Source organism: Pygocentrus nattereri, chromosome 7 (assembly GCF_015220715.1).
Source record: "Pygocentrus nattereri isolate fPygNat1 chromosome 7, fPygNat1.pri, whole genome shotgun sequence".
NCBI classification, from domain to species: domain Eukaryota; kingdom Metazoa; phylum Chordata; class Actinopteri; order Characiformes; family Serrasalmidae; genus Pygocentrus; species Pygocentrus nattereri.
This window is the reverse complement of record NC_051217.1, coordinates 44,475,730-44,493,373: the sequence shown is the minus strand read 5'-3', so window position 1 is coordinate 44,493,373 and position 17,644 is coordinate 44,475,730. Positions and strand designations below refer to the sequence as shown.

Here is a 17,644-nt window from a genome sequence, read left to right as displayed (position 1 = left end):
ACACACACACACACACACACACACACACACACACACACACACACCTCCCTGCTCTTTTACCATCAGGACAGATTGAGCAATTTCAGACAACAAAACAAACAGTTTGATAGTTTTATGAATGCAATTTCGGTCAGAAGTGGTCAGTCAGCTGAACTTTGCCTCCTCTTTTTTTTTTTTTTTTAAATCTAAAAACAAGCACCAAAATCGACCTTTTCCCCCGGAGGTTCACATCTGAATAAGTCTATGCACCAAAAACAGCCCGACTGTTTTTTTACATGACCGTTTTTGTTCACATAACTTCAGCATGACTGCGACTGAGCACCGGGGCACCGAGGAGAAATCTGGAACCGTATCTGGAAATTCTTGTTTTGTTTACCTGCATCCATTTTAATGTCATGTGGTGATTTTCCCAGTAACACATACTCACTGCTGCCATTAATGCTTTCAACAACAGGCCTCGATCCTGAGAAAAGGTCCACGTCAGGCTCATGACGTGTTCCTAAAGCGCAGAACTGTTCTCACCTTTGTGCTCCTGAGTGTGTGTAGATTCTGTTCTTACCTGAGAATAAAGATCCCCAGATAAGAACACGGAGAACGTCAGAATCATTGTGCAAACTGTATGTGTGTGTTTATCTTTTAAGGACCTAAGCAGAATATCATATACAGCACTGTGGGAAAGTTTTAGGGCATCTAAGCAAATATGCGGTTGGACCCCCTTTCGCCTTCAGAACTGTCTTAATTCTTCATGCCACACTTTCAACAAGGTGTTAGAAACGTTCCTCAGAGATTCTGGTTGGTTATTTGAGTTCCTGCTGTCTTTCTATCATCTGGAACCAGTCTGCCCATTCTCCTCTGACCTCTCACATCAACAAGGCATTTTCGTCCACATAACTGACCGCTCACTGGATATTTCCTCTTTTTCGGACCGTTCTCTGTAAACCCTAGAGATGGTTGAGCGTGAAAATCCCAGCAGATCAGCAGTTTCTGAAATACTCAGACCAGCCCGTCTGGCACCAACAACCACGCCACGTTCAAAGTCCCTTAAATCCCCTTTCTTCCCCGTTCTGATGCTCGGCCTGCACTTCAGCAAGTCGTCTTGACCACCTCTACAGGCCTGAATGCAGTGAGCTGCAGCCGTGCGATTGGCTGATTAGCTATTTGTGTTAACAAGCAACTGAACGGGTGTACCTAATAAAGTGGCCGGTGAGAGTGTGTGTGTGTGTGTGTTCAAATATTAACACTTTTCTCAGCAAATAAACACAAACTACACAAATAAACAGATTTTGAAAATGTGTCTTGGGTGCCTAAGACTTTCACACAGTCCTGTATATATATGCAAAAAAACAACGCAGCTTTGTTTGTATATATGGACACTTTAGACTGCAGGTTTTGAAGCTTTAGCAGTGTTTACATACCGTCCATGGCCGGTCCTTTAAGAGTGAACTATTTTGCATGAGGAGTTAAAGAAAGCAGTATTTGGCCAGGAGACAACATCATTTGAAATTTCTCACACACAAACCAAAGATTCCTCATCCATCCACACTGAAGACCCCTAACCTCCCTAATATCACAAACCCGTCCAGGGACATTCCTCAGCCCCTCTCAATATGTCTCGCATGCTTTTTCCTAAAATTAACCCATATTTTATTTTCGCTTCCAAATGTCAGTCATAAATCAGCGGCTGGGTCAGAGGGGGAAGAGCCGCCGCTTCGTTTCAGCTCCACTTAAGGAGAGGTATGTGTGTGTTTGTGTGGGTCCTTTTTCCACTGCACACGATCAGCTGATTACGGTCTGTCTGTCTGTCGGTGTGTGTGTGTGTGTGTGTATGTGTATGAGTGTGTGGGTGTTTTGAGACACAGCCAGGCCACAGGTTGCTCCTGTGACCAATCCTGTTGACAATGGCAACAGAAGATCCATGAACAGACTGACCTTCGGAGGGGTCACTGTAACACAGACGATAAAAAGAATATGCCGACGTTAACGACGGGCGATACGGCAGAACCGTTAACGTCACAATGCGCACTACCACAATATGTTATTGTTGCCCTACAATAAGCTTTTCTCACCATATCGCTGATATCAGTACTTAAAGAACACTGACCAGGTGCATGTCTCACAAAGAGAGCGTGCTTAGTCCAGTTTAAAGGACAAGTTCAGCCACAAAACAAGTGGGCCTAGTTTGCTACTTACCAAGGTCTAGTTGATCAACCAAGCTTGCAAATTTTGCTTCTTTAGTTTAGCACCGGAGCTATGAGGCTAATGCTGCTTACAAACATTGGAACCCAATAGTCACCCAAATGTTTTCTGCTCGTGCATCCTCAAAACGTCCCTCATTTCATTAATGTTGTGAAGACAATGTCATTTAGGGCCCATTAGGACGTACTGTATATAACTATATATAGCATATATAACAATATATGACTATAAAAGACTTCACTGCGTAGCCGAACGCAACAGGCAGGCACTGTGTTGTCCGAAATCCCCCTTTCTGTTCGTATGTGCAGAGACGTGCACAAGTTCTTGAGGAGGTGGTTAACCACTTAAGGGGCCCGTATTTAAATAATGAAATCACTACTTGAGTATTTATTATGTTTTTATGCAAATATACAGGTTAACAAATTAATGAAATACCAATTTTATTTGAGTCGTAAAATGAAATTCCTTTTTTTTTTTACTGCAAAATGTGGACGGTTGTCCTCTCATGTGGTTAAAGTCGTCACGATCTGTACTTGAATATCACAAGTAGTCGAAACGCACATTCCCAACATGCATATGGAAACTGCAGATTATGTTCACGCTGTCTGTCGTTTCTATTCATGAAAAATTGTTTTTGAACAAAAGAAAATGAAAAAAACAAAACAAATCGTAAGCACATTCTGGCGGAGAGGCCAAATTTGACACAACACCTGGGGTCTAAAGTGGCTGACCGCTGCGTCCAGATACGCCTTGAAGTTTTGTTCATGGTCCATAGTTCATAGCAGGTCATACCATGTCTTAAACCACATCAGCAAGTCTTAATGAAGAGCTGATTGTGGTTTGAGCGTTTTGAGATTTTCGGTGACTATTGACTTCTAGTGTTTGTTAGCTCGGCAGCTCCAGCGCTAAGCTAAAGGAGCAAAATTTGGACATCACACACGTCTTCGTGGGCTGACTGCATCTAGGGTGGTTTCGTGGTTTTAAATTTCACTTTTGCCGAACCAGCCTTAATATTCATCATAGTATTTCAAATTGAGTTGGAAAATAAAATAAATAAATAAATAAAAAGGAGCCCTGGTTTTAAAATAAGCTATGTAAGACTATGAGCAGAGTAATTTGCTTTAACCTCAATATTTTAAGAAGGAATGAAAAAAAACTGAACAGATCAGGCAAACATTATGGGTCACAATGGGCTGCTGTCTGATTGGCTACCTGATTGGCTACCTATTGCTGCGCAGCTACTACTAAACACCCGCTTTAAAGTTTACAGGCTCTCCGTAATTGGCCTTGTTTTATGATGCTGCTGTTTGGTGTTCAAGAAGTACTAACTATGCCCACCATACACTCCAAACAGAGCATTATGACGTACACCGTTATCACATAATAATGATATTGCAACCCCCAAGGTCTATTTCAGCACCACAACGAAAACAGACAGCTGTAATTGTGACTCAGGAGCAGACAGAGCGAGGGTGAGGGACGCAGCTACCCTCAGGCACTAACACACTCCAGACGCTCTCAGCTCGGCTTATGTGTGTGTGAGTGTAAACCAGAAGTGTGTGGAAAGGTTTGCATAACACCAGCAGTGAGAGAACATACCAGGTGTCCAGTAACAACAGCAGGTCTAGCTTTACCTTCCCAGCAGCACCACTGAGAGACACTCTGACCCACACGAGCCTTCAGCAAGACAATACAGGCCGAGTCACAAGCACCGAGGCTGACTCTGAGAAACAAATCAATTAACAGCACCTTTATTGGGCTCCAGTGAAGAAGCAACACATGCATGCACAGGTTGAGCAAGTGGGTCAATAGAAAATCAATGCCAAAAGGCCAAATTCCCAGGAGAGCTGTAAGCAAGTCTATTGAGGTTACTTAACCAACCCAAAGGCCTAAAAACAGGACTTCTAACCTCAGCTAGTGCTATCCTTACAGGGAGCCAACACTACATGATCTGGGAAAAAATAACTGGTCCTACTTTAGTGTCTCTACTACCTGTATAGTTATTCATCAGTAATACACGCAACAATGCAACTACTGGTGATGTACTTACTGTTATTGATGGATTACAGCAGTACAGCTTACATACCGCTGCTGTCGGAAGAAAATCTTGTTTTTTTAGGTTTTTGACATACTTCGAAAATACCTCTTACCCTTTCCATTGACCTTCCCAATTTCATGATGAATGGGCTTAAAGAAACAACCCAAAATGACCTGGAAAGACGTCTGGTTCCACTGACTTACATTAAAAGTGAAGTATGTTTTTTCCTTCTTCTGTATGGTTACCCTTTTGGAGGTACAAGCTTTTGTTCCTTACATAATTACACATTTAACAGAAAACATGTAGTGCTATGATATATATATATATATATATATATATATATATATATATATATATATATATATATATATATATATTGATAGTATATACATAGTATAGCAATATCGCAATTTTAAAGGGGCACTTTCGTCAACATAAAATACTCTTGTAAATCTGTTGCCTAGCTTCCTCTGACAGCAGCTGGGATGAGATTCTCCGTTTTACAGGTTAGGAAAACCCCCCACTCCTGATGATGCATCTTGAAGGTGGGAGAAACTTTGGAAAAATGAAAACCACATTTGAAATGTCATCTTTTGTTGGTCTGTTTTATTTTCCATTGGCTGGCAAATGCAGAATGAAGCTAAATATAACATCTATATCTATCTATCTATACACACACACACACACACACACACACACACACACACTAGCCTCTTACCCATATATATATATATATATATATATATATATATATATATATATATATATATATATATATACACACACACATATACACACACACACATATACATACATACATACATACATACATACACACACACACACACACACACACACACAGGATATGGATATATATACACCCTTTAAAACAGTTCTGTAATGTGGCAGTACTTATGGCACATATATTTAAATGGAACTTTTAAAGATACTGTATATGCTGTGGGTGGTTGTCCAGTGGTTGTGTGACATACTGTAGTGAGAAAACATTTCTGGAAGAAAAATTGGCAGAAAAGCACGAATTCTGCCAAAGTGATGCAGCTGAACGCCACATAATGTTACAAAACACAGCAACATTAAATGTAGTTTTAGGCTGGAACTAACAATGGATTACACAGTCTGTCAGCACACCCTGATATTAAAACTCAATATATCTGATATACAATAAGCATTATATTCATCGTGGTGCCCACAACATACCAGCTGCTAAGCATTCGTGCGCTTTACTGATGGAAAACACCACCCAGCACTCATTTTAATGCTTATTTTCTGTAAGTTAAGCTCTAGACTTATCCAACATATACCAAGAGCTTATCTTGTTCCTGCGTAAGCTCTGTTTGCATGGTTATATACAGAGCATAAGCTCGGGTCCTTCCTGATTGGTCAAACTCTTCGACAGGCAGTTCACACCCTTGCTGTTGTTGGGTTGAACTTCCCCTCTCATGACTTGTTGATGTGATGCTGCTGAAACAGTAGATCATTAAAAAGAACTAAACGCCAAATTTTTTTCACGTCACCAATTCAGATCAGCCACGACCTCCAACTGGAGCCACAAAATCCAGAATCTATTCAACAAGCATTCTAGAGTCAGGGGCCCACCGGGGTCCATTTCCAATAGAAAGGAGCAAATTCAGCCTCTTTGAAGCCCCCTGAAACGACTACAGATGGGCGCAAACAAAGGGCACAATGACGGTCATGTGATCTAGTGTGCACTTATTTTACCTCAACTGGTTGTGAAAGACTACGGTTGTGACTTGCGCACGACATCATCAATATTGAATATCAATATTGAGCACTGAGGAAACTGCAGTCAAATTGAGCAATTCCACCAACCTGTCAACGTCTCTGCATAACAAAATAGTTAAGATGTGGCATTTTGGTGCGAAATGCTCTGTTCTAGAGAATCTTCGCGTCAGAACCGCTCACACTGGTGGTGATAGGAACCAGACGTCCACCTCACAGAAGGTTATGGCACGAAATGGTCATGAATTCACCGCCTCATGCCTGGGATATTGCTTTACGACAGTTTTGAGAAGGTTTTAGGCTCGAACGTACATCCATTCGCGGTGGAGAGGAACGTGGAGCGCATCGCAAGGCAAAATAGTCCTCAAAACGTAGAAAGAAGCACAAATAAATGGTTAGATTTGTGACAGAGGCATTCCCATCACCACCACTGTAAAGAAATGAGTCGGCTTCTCTACACTGAGCCACCAACAACCACAATGAATGACTGTTTGCATGAATTACGCAGAAATTTTGACAAATCCGTTAATAGTAGCCAGTTTAATACCAGACGATTATGGCTGTTTTGAGAAAACTAAGATGCTGATGAAGATTAGAACTTTTTTTAGTTGACATGTTTATTTTTCGAAAGCCCGTTTGTCCTCGAAATGCGCTCGTCATGGAAAAACATCTGCCTCTTTTTGAAAGAGGACATAAAAAAATGGAAAATTCTGCAGGTTTTTCATTAAAGTGACTCATGCTAACAGATGCCAAGTCTTCTTCTACCACAACTAACAACAACACCAACAACAACAACAGTAATAATGGCATTATTAATCCTTTCTAACATATGCTCGATCTGAGAAGCTACTCAGATGCAACAGATTTCATCAGAAACCCCTCCGCACCCCTCAGGATCTGCTAGAGGCGTCAACCAACAAAGCAGATCAGTCTGGGCGCTTTCATGGCTTCTACACCCCTCTCCGTCGCTCATCAGGAGAAGGCTCCAATTCTTTAGAAAGCTTATCTAAAATTGAGACAGGCATGAGGAAGCAGCTGACAGTCCACGGGCCTTTCCAGAGCGAGTGATGTTTACCAAAAGCGCCCACTGGGGTGAGAAATTAACATAAATCTAATCCCTCTAGGTGCTTTAAAAAACCTGCTCCTCCTAAGCAGAGATGAAAATGCTTATTATGGCAAGACTGCTTCATTTTCCTTCAGTGAAAAGCGGCGTTGAGGGTTCTTCAAAAGCGTGTGCCTACGTGGAACCCCGGCGGACTTAAAGAAAGCTCTTATTTTGGTCAGAAGGAGGACAAAAACCCAAACAACTCAACCCTGAAACTCTGAGACTGGGAATTCAGAGATTGTGTTTATAGCCATGATTTCTAGGCTTCACCCAAAATTAATCATCTCCTTTATGGGAAGAGATGAAGAGGAAATTTGGTGGAAAACTTCCATCTAATGAGTGAAATGACTGCCCGGGCGCAGCTCTAAATATGAGGGCCAAACAATGAAGTGTAAACACTCTCCGCCCAGCTTCGAGGCCTACAACCAACAGGAGTACCTATTCAAACGGCAAAGTACCACAGGCACACGGAGCTGAGACCGTGCACGGGCCAGAAACCCCAAACCTTCTCCTCAACTACATTCAGGTCACTGCCAAACTGAGAGGATACATGAACCTGAAAGCGTATCCTGCTCTGGAGAAAGGTTCCCAAACTCTGATCCAGCAAGGTTGCAGCACTGCACAGTTTAATGTTTCTGCTCTACCACATCTGATTGGGCTTCATCATTAATTTACAAGCTGAATCAGGTGTAACCATCTCAGAACCAGCTACCTTGCATTCCACAAGTTCCAAATTACAGTGGAATTTAATATAGTGGTATCTGGCTTTTCGCTCCGTTTTTTCATGATGCACATCACGTCTTGCAATATTGCAAGCAGATGCAATGCGCTAGAAGGGCCACACTTACGAATAGTGAGCGCAACGATTATTATTCAACATCTCACACAATAAATCCCATTGAACAGGATCAATAATGCTAGATTTAACACAAAACAAGCTGTTGGTCAATGTTCTTCAAGTACTGACGATGTACTGAAGATACTCGAGAAGAATATTGCCTATAATAACAAAATTAATCAAAATATCAGTGAAATATTACGCCTGCCGCCATTTGATGGATCAATCCGCCTCATTTCTTTTTTATACCTTTTTATTTCAAGGCTGACTTTAAACTTGACTTCTATGTTTATAGTCAACACCACGCGACCACACTGGAAGCAATTACATGTTTTTTTCAGACATACATCCACTTGGCCGTGCAGTCACTTTCCATTTAAAGCCCCAGTGAGGTAAACTACTGTATTATATTCAAAGATAGATGTGTAATTTCAGAAGGTCAACACTAGCATCCTATTTACCACGTAAACTCAATGACAAGCTCTGTGCCTATTTAGGTGTGAGCAGACTGATATTTTGGGAGTGAGTGGGCGCTTTGGTGTGGCAAGGCCTTGGCCAGTCACACGGCTTCTAATAAAAGCATGGCACAGCGAGCCTTTGTCTCCTAGAGCGCCAGAACCAACAGGCCCAGATGGTCCTTCATCTGCAGGCTCAGCTCCCTGCGGAAGAAGCACCTTTGAGTTGGGGGCTCGTCCGGGATCCGTTTCCTCCCTCATTACCATACGCTGCATTACTGGTGAAAGGGGGCTGCGAAACTGTCCCGAGGTCGGTGAGGGCGGACCAGCAGGTGACAGCATGGTGCCCGAAGGGCCAACAGCAAAGATCACGACCACACTGGAAGTGATGTCAGCCTCTCATCCAGGCTGGAGAGAGAGAGCGAGAGAACGAGAGCGAGTGCCATGTCCTGGTTGAGTGACCCTGATTAATTACGTAAGTGCAGTGCTGAGAGCACCACTGAGAGCAACGTCAGTTTCTTCACCGTTTTCACCCTCAGCCCCTGTTCTGCTTTGGCAGATCGTTGGACGCAGCTGAGCCCATATTTTTAAACGTGTCCCAGCCCTTGACGTTCAAAAATACACCTCAATTGGCCTGTAGGCTTCATTTCACCGGTTTGCAGCTGGTCATACGGTCATACGGCTTAGGGGTCAAGTGGTAGGACGTTCCTGCGCCCGTTCTGACCAAAAGGACAAAAACCAGCATCACGTTTTATTTTTTTCTGGTACTGCGTGTTTATTATTAGCTTCAAATTCTTATTCTTAGTTCCAAGCTTATTTTAATCTGTTAGATCTTGTAATTATTATCATCTCATATAAACACAAACGCATTCAGTAATTTTTTGAAAAATTGCTAGGTTTTCCATCTCGGAGCCACATGGAAAAACCATGTGGCCTGCCCAAAATCCCAAAGAACTTGTATGAAATACAAGCATACTTTTGAAAGAACTGCACAGGTTACCTGCTTAGAACTGACCTTAGGGTTCCTAGCACCCACACATCTTACTGAATGTTTGTCGCCGCTCCAAGACGTGAAGTTAGATCTGCATATATTTGCCTTGCACAAAAATATATCCGTTTAATTGAGCTTTTAATTAAAGATCGTCCTTGATTCTTACGTGTCTTTATTTTCTGTTATTGGCTTTTTTAATTGAATTATCTCGATTTTACTTCAGCTGGAATCAAAGGTGCTACATAAACAAAGCTTATTAATATACTACTATTATTAGAATACCTCCCAAAGCATTCCCTTCCCTTTGAGAGAGGAACCTACTGCTGGTACATATGAACTTTTCTCAAAGCATTCTTCTTCATGCACGTTTAAAGAGCTTGAAATATGACACAGTAGCCGAGCCAGGAATTCAGGAATCCAGCACGTGATGATGTACAACGTCACTTCAGCCAAAATGTGCTTTGCAGCCCTAAACCAGATGGTTGAGGATGGAAGAATATCACTATTAGGCTTTGATGGATAGTTACGTATCTTCACCTAGACCAGCGCTTCATGTTTGGCTTAAAACATGGGCCTTGTAGTTGAGGATCAGGACGGGCAGCAGGAAATCCACTATGCTGGACATATTTTAAATCCCTGATTCTTTCAGTGCTGACCGTGTGGACATCAGCAGCTGTTAGCGCACCAAATCCAGCTCAGCGAGCAATGTGTGAGTGGGGAGGGGAGGGAGTTTCACCCTCAGGGTTTCTGCTCAGGGAGGAGACCCGACCAAAACAAACAGCAGAGGAACCTCAAAACTCAAAACTACGCCCAGAAACTAACAGCTGACTGTTGTACTCTGGCCAGTTCCTCTGCCCTGATGGAACATGACATCATCTCTGTGAGAAACACTGTGCATGTTTTTACACGGTGTTCATACCTCAGATTGACAGAGAGGAGGACTCGAGTCAGCGACTCAGCCTCGCCCTTAAAGTCGCAAGGAAAACAGAGTAAAATATTAAATATATTGTAGCATACTAAATTTCAGTGTTTGACTTAAATATGCAGCGAAAAGCGTGAATGAAAAATATCACATATAACTACGATAAAACAGCTCAATCAGAGCGATCTGAGAACTGTGTGGGTGTGGCTAATGAGCAGCTTGATTGACTGCTCTCCAACATTCCTAGACTGCTCCGCCCCTCATACGGAACTAAAGTCGTTATCCAGCTTTTATGTGAAGGTAACTGGACGGAAAAAGTTACAGGAGAACAGACGGATGGACGGACAGACGAAGCACGAATGAAGGACTGGACGTATCGCAACCGCTCCGTGTTTCAAACTAAACGGCCGAATGTGGCAGGAGGAGACCAAGCCTGCGGCGTCAAAGAACAGTTTAAAGAATCTGAGGACGCGTCCTTTTTACGACAAACTCGAACACGTTGTGGGTGATGAGCCCAGCTGTCAACCACTGGAACTTCATAATTGCTCCTGTGATGCTGGCCAAGACGAAACTGAAGCTCTGGGAGCGACAGGCGTTCGTTGGCAGATGTGATTGTTTACCTCTGGACGAGCACGACATGTGAAGCTCTGTTCTTTTGTGCATGTGGGTCAGTTTAGGAGCTGATCTGTTCAGACTGATGTCGTATACAGACCAGATTTAAAAGATCGGATTCGGGTCACTTTTACCTGCTGTGTAAACGTAGCCAAAGGCTTGTTATTTGAAGCGGTTTTGAACGCGACAGGTTTTCAGCACTTTAGTTCAATGCAATGCCTGCAGCTAATCACAACACTTAACAGGTGGGCAATGTGGCAAAAAAACATTTTATCGCAAATACTGACATTTTATTTTAGATTTAATAAGTTAGATAAGATAAAATGGAACTTGTCGCACCACACGCTATTAAATCGTGCTATAGACGTGCTACAATAGGCCTAAATGTACAACGATTTAATTGTGTCTTACAAATTGAGCTCCGAGTGAACAGGCCTAATTATGGTCACTTTGTAGTGAAACAGGCAGTTGGTCAATGTTCTTTAAGTACTGATGATATCCATGATATGCTCAGAAAAGCACACTGGGACATAGTACATCACAACAGCGATAAAACAACATCACATTGCCCACCAGGCGTTGAACTGCAAGTAGCAACCTGACCATCTTTTACCTCAGAGACTTCACAAAGACACTCCAGTGTTCCAAGAATGAGGTGTGAACATCCTATACGCACCAAACCTGCAACTCAAAACACACTCCAAAACAACGAGCAAGGACAAACTGACCGAGAATGCCGAACGACTAACGTCTGCTGTTCGGGGGTTTCACTCACCGGATCAATGCTGGTGAGAAAAATACGAGCTTGTTTACTACATCAAACATGAGATGTTTATTGGAAGGCTGCTCTGGCTGAATTGATTTTTGGTCTCTCGGGCGGGATTCCAGAGGAGGCCACATGATCCTGTTACACGTCGGAGTTTATTGTGAGTGTCACCCTGGTGCTACAGACAACACATCACCGCCATAGGAGGCCACAGCTCAGGCAAACATCATTACCATACCGGTCTCAAAGCCGTGGCTGTGTCCATACATCTCCCTCTGAGAGAGCGCTCATCCATTCCAGCTCAGCATGGCAAATTAGTGTGAAAAAGCCGGGTACAATGCAGTAACCAAACAAAAACACTGGAGGAAAAAGGAAAGGGGGGTGGGAAGAGAGAAGCTGGAACTTGAAGTGTCTGCTATTTCCATCAGTGGAACAGTATGTCCTCAATAACAATAGCAAGAAGAGTCACCGCGTCGTTTGGGATCTGCTATCTTTTGCAGCAGAACTGTTTTATTCTTAGGTGCTGAAACGGCACCAGCAGGTTCTAATGAGGAATGAAAGCCTTGCCAGCATGAAGGACAAACTCAAATGTGGTTTTGTGACAGGTGTTCTCAACCTGCTGGAGAACAAACTGCGAACTTTCCACTCTTCGGTATGTCATAATGTCAAAGGCCTCTCCCAAACACAGAACTGCATGAGAACTAAGAACCATTTGTCTCTGTGTTTGCACACCGTGAAATTAGACCTCTGCATTTAACCCATCCGTGCAGTGAAACACCCACATACATGCACACTAGGGGGCAGTGAGCACACTTGCCCAAAGCGGTGGGCAGCCCTATCCACGGCGCCCAGGGAGCAGTTGGGGGTTGGGTGTCTTGCTCAAGGGCACCTCAGTCATGGACCGTCAGCCGAGGGGATCGAACCGGCAACCTTCCGGTCACAGGGCTGATTCCCTAACCACCAGCTCACGACTGCTTCTGTAGTCTTAGACATCGACTTGGACATAGACTTCTGTAGTCAGTGTCCTGCCCATATAAGGAAGTCTGGGTCTAAGCTGGTTCTCTCTATAGGAAAATATAGGAATGGCATTTGCAAAAATTGTGCAGCAAACATGCGTGGAAAACAGAAACGTTCCAAACCTGATTCACGCATTCGTGTTTTCCTCCTGAATGTCAACTGACGCTTTAAATTACAAGATTTTTGCGGCGTAGAAATACAAAAATTGCCACATACGTGCCAGAAAAAAGCCAACGTTCCTGTACATTTCTAATGATGTCACATGAAAGAGAGTCGAAACTGTCGAACTTCAGCTTCAGCATGAACTGCTAACGCAACTTAACTAAACTGAACCAAGATTGCTGGTTTGCACAAGGTGTTCTGGTGTGGTTGGCAGTCTTACAATGTCATTTTAACATGAGAAAAAGTGTTTGGAGCTCCTGACGTGGGAACCAAGAAGCTCTCCTTTACAATGTGTGAACATTTTATGATGAACGGACCAACAGAAGAGCTCCTCATGAGATCCGTGTTTTTCTTAGGACAGCAACGAGATTACAGAACGATGCCACGACTAGAGGCCAACGGGCAGAGTGACTAAAGAACACAGTACAGCAGTTGAAGCCAGGCTGAGTGAACTGGGGCTGGTGGACACGTAACGTCACGTTAATGTGTACTGAATGGTTTCAATCTGTGACCAATCAATGCAATTGATGAGGCAAGCCTCTCCACGCCACCACACAAAGGTTCTCTGTTCCCAGATTGAATCCGTAATGATTTAATCAGTAGAAGCAGAAGCTCTCAGGGTTACTGACTACCACACGACAGAAACCCAAGCCCTGACAAATGGGCAACAACCCGCAATGGGCTGTGGCTGCAATACACAAGCGAAGGGAGCGTGTTGTTTTTATCACGTCGGCGGACTGGTAAACAGACGTCGTAAAGAGGGACGCAGGTGAGAGCTCGGTGGCTTGTGTCAAACGTAAACTAAGGAACGACGGGAGCACACGGTTCCTTGTTATAATGCGCTGTTTCCACCCTGTTCTCGAGGACTGTCGCTAAACGCTGCCGTGCTTTCCTAAATCTAAGTCTAACTAGGCTGTGTTATGCAATATTCTGGTTCCCTCAGCCTCATTAGTATCACAGAATTCTCCGTTTTAATGAGATCACAGTCTTTATCTGCGTTCTCTCACTACAACACCCAACATTCACGACAAACACTTCATAAACCACTGGGAACCCCTGTGGCCTCGCCCTTTCCCGGCTGCTAGCCTAGCCGCCGAGTCTGAGGCCAGCGTATGCAACCAAGCTGGCATTCGCGTAGCCGCTGGTGTCCATCAAAATCGAAAAGAAGCAGCAATTCTTTCTTTGTTTGGCACAAAAATGACACCAGAGACCAGCTTTGTTAACCTTTCAGCCAGAAAACAATAAGCCAGTCTCACTGGACAGAAAGCTGACCAGCTAACTTTGGCTTTTAGCTTATCTGAGGAGTCTGCTCTTAGGATCGATGGAGAACGTGTACATGGTTCTACACAGAACCTTTTTGAGAATTGCACCAAAAAGGGTTCGGCTGCTGTTACAAGCTTGACATCGCGACAATAGCAGAACCCTTACTGGCGCTATGCTGGAACCATTTTACCAAGACAAGAACCGGTCAAGCTCGCAGATGGCCAGAGTACACCGGCTCTGCTAGAAGAACCCTGGAAGAACCGTCTTATTTTTAAATGTGTACTCAGCTTGCACTGCAGAAATATGCCGTATAACCTTGGCGACAACCATCCTTGCCAGCTAAGGGGGAGAAAACAACAACAACAACAACACGGCTGTAGTAGAAGTTCCCTAGAGTAGGTTTACGTGAGCTGTAGCGACTGTCAGAGGTTCTGTTGGTTCCTGGTGGCATCCAATAAGTTAAGTGATACTTTTTTAATCCCACAACCGGGGTTGGCGAGCAGTTGGGGGTTAGGTGTCTTGCTCAAGGACACCTCAGTCATGTGCTGTCGGCCCTGGGGATCGAACCAGCAACCTTCCGGTCACAGGGCCAGATCCCTAACCTCCAGCCCACGACTGCCCATGGGCCAGTAACGGTAATTTCTGGTTCCCTTGGTGGGCTGACATCACAGTGTAAAGGGTTCTAATGCTTTAACGGGTGTTCCAGATGCATCTGGTGGTCTCCTAATAGGATCTGAATGCGACGTTAACCACTAAGCTGATCCCTGTAGAACCTGAGGGCTTCCTAAGCGTTGGTTTTTCAGTAGGTCTCTTTAACCACAGCGTCAACAGGGTCAGCTTTGGCCTTTCTGGTATAAAAACGTGAGGACCACGAGGACCAGATGTGCCCACGACGTCCTCACAAAGAGCCGAAAAGCTCCCGGGATGCAAACGTTCTGCACTGTCCGCACAAAAACACGAGCAGCGCGGCTCCGCCGACAGGGGTCGCTGCTGGACGTAAACTCAAGCGTGTAGGACGCTTTGTTCCCTCCGTAGGGCGACGCGGGGTCTTCGCTAAAACATTACCGAGAAACGCACCGACGCTCCTGAAGACTTTGTCCCTTCCCAGGAGCGACATCGACCGCGTGACCGCCTCGCCGGCCGGGAGAGAAATGACAGCCACGGACAAAAACAAACGGGCGAAGTTCGCTTCCTAGTCGAATTCCTCCGTTCCACCTTAAATGGCGCGGCAGCTTCGGTCTAGCCCCTCGGGCGCCAGAACCTACCTGCTGCACTATTTAAGGTGGAACGGAGGAATTCGAACAAGGCCAGTCAGCCCTTTTATCATCACCTCCCCTCCGTCTCTATCTGATGGCATTTGGCCGCGAGCAAAACAAGCCCCCAGAGCCGGTCGGACCCCCCTCGGCGAACATCTCACGCGCTTCTAACGCTGGATGGACGCGAGCGCTTCAACTAGGAGTGATGTTTTACCTCGGTCAGGCTTCATGGTGTCCACCGTGGCGCCCTCCAGCTCGCCTGGTTGTCCGTCTCCAGCGGTCTCTCGGTGCTCTGGTGGTCAAACTCTCGTCGAAAAGCCCTCAGACTGACTGACTGACTGACTGACTACGGGCACCTCATCTCATCAGCTCGCTCGGCTCAGTCTCACGCGCTTCTCCTGCTCTGGCTTGGGCCACCGTCCACTTCCACGTCTGCTGGACTGGACGAGCCGGACTAGTCCTTGAGACGGAGAAGGTCCAAAGGACCCCCTCAAAGCCGCCCTGTATGTATGTAAGCGGGCGAAAACAACTGGGTCAAACGCCACCTCGACCACTTCCCCTCCTCCTCCTCCTCATGCCCCCATTAGCAAAGCCTTCCAGCAGCTCCAGCAGCTCCAGCGCCAGAAGCTTTGGGACACTGATCTAGCAGGCTCGCCGGCCAAATCTGAAGCCAGACGTCTGCAGACCCCTCTTGACCATCCCAACCCCCTACTACTCCTCCTCCTCCTCCTCCTCCTCCTCCAAACACCGGACAGGTAGAAGAAAGGGAAGCTCCTCTGCTGCTCCTCCTCCTCCTCCTCCTCCTCGAAGCCCTCAGCGCAATCTGGGCTGCAGTATCAGTATCAGGGGGCCACAGAGTCCAAACGCAGCAGGCATGTCTCCCACTGCAAGCTGGAGAACCATTCTTATCCTTCTTATCCTGCCATCGCCACTTTCTCCTCCATCACAGCTCCAGCTCAGATCAGCCCAGACCAGCTCAGATCAGCTCGGGCTTCCCACAGGCAACTAGTCAGAACTAACCGACTTAAGCTGAGCTCAGACCCAGAAGTGAAATCCTCCACGGAACCGGGCATCAGACTCTCCTCAGACCAGATGATCAGACGCGCAACCTAAGACGAATAAAAGCGTTCTGGAGCTGAGTGACGTAGGGGCTCGCGCTCGCTCTCTCTCTCTCTCTCTCTCTCTCTCTCTCTCTCTCTCTCTCTGCTTGTCAAAACACATACGAAGAGCTAGGCGCGGTCACGTGACCCGCCGCTGGCCCCGCCTACCCTGCCGCGTCACGTCCTCGTTGCGGCAGCGAAGTGCCGCCAAAGATGATTGAACAGCAGCGAGATGCGCAACATTGTTTCGCTCGTAAGACGCTGTTACCTCAGTTTCGGTATCCCCCCCCCCCCCCCCCCCCCACCCCAACCTACGGAGCCCCGCTGGTGACATCCTGTATAAATAATAAAAAAAAAAAAAAAAAAAACAATAATGCGTGGCCACGATTTAGTAAAGCAAGGATACGAGATCTTAATGCACAGCCACGGCTTAGCCAGGCGTGGGAACGAGATTGTGGCCTACTAAGTCGTGGCCACGCATTAGGATCTCGATCCCACGCTACGTACGTAGGTATTCCAGTGTCGGCTGTGGTGTAAAGATCGTAGAGGCGCTGCTACGGAGACACGGCCACGCATCTTGCTTGTGGAAAGGTTTTATAAAAGCACGAGTCATTAATCGCCACATTTGGGACAAAAAGACACTCTATTGACCCAAAAAAGTGCTATATGTGCTGAACTGTTGCGTAACCTGTTAGTATCATACTGGTTTATGATTTCCTAAATCTGATATACGGCCACATATGCACATGTTATAGGGGGTCAGGCCTGTATGTCAAAATATGACATTAAGTGTGCAAAATACTGGGTATCTGGGGGTCCTCAAGCCACTCTTTCCACAAAACCTGAGAAATCTGTCAGGTTTTTAGGTTGAGTAACGTTTTTCTGAGCATAGTTGCAGTTGCTAGACTATGAAGGACCGACAAGTCAAATTAATTTGCTTGCAGATGATTGAATAATGAGCTTTCCCTGAATTAGTATTTGTATTGTAATTGTCTATTTTCCCCTAACATAATACGTTTATTTTCAGAGACCCCCAGAATTTTGATTTTGAAACATTCAAAGGGGCCGCAAGATTAATTAGGGGATCCTGGACCCCCAGGACCTCCTGTATTTTACACCTTGTGTACATGTATATTATGTACTTATGTAAGTATCAATTACT

At 45.1% G+C, this 17,644-nt stretch overlaps 1 protein-coding gene across 1 annotated transcript in view; it reads right to left on the bottom strand.

Annotated features, from left to right (window-relative positions):
* The window catches only part of fam214a (family with sequence similarity 214 member A), a 64,960-nt gene extending 48,399 nt beyond the window's left edge, over positions 1-16,561 (bottom strand). The window contains exon 1 of the mRNA XM_017725045.2: positions 15,597-16,561. Within this exon, the coding sequence (XP_017580534.1) occupies positions 15,597-15,612 (16 nt within the window). The 5' untranslated portion in view covers positions 15,613-16,561. The remainder of the gene's footprint in view (positions 1-15,596) is intronic.
* Between the last annotated feature and the right edge of the window lie 1,083 nt (positions 16,562-17,644).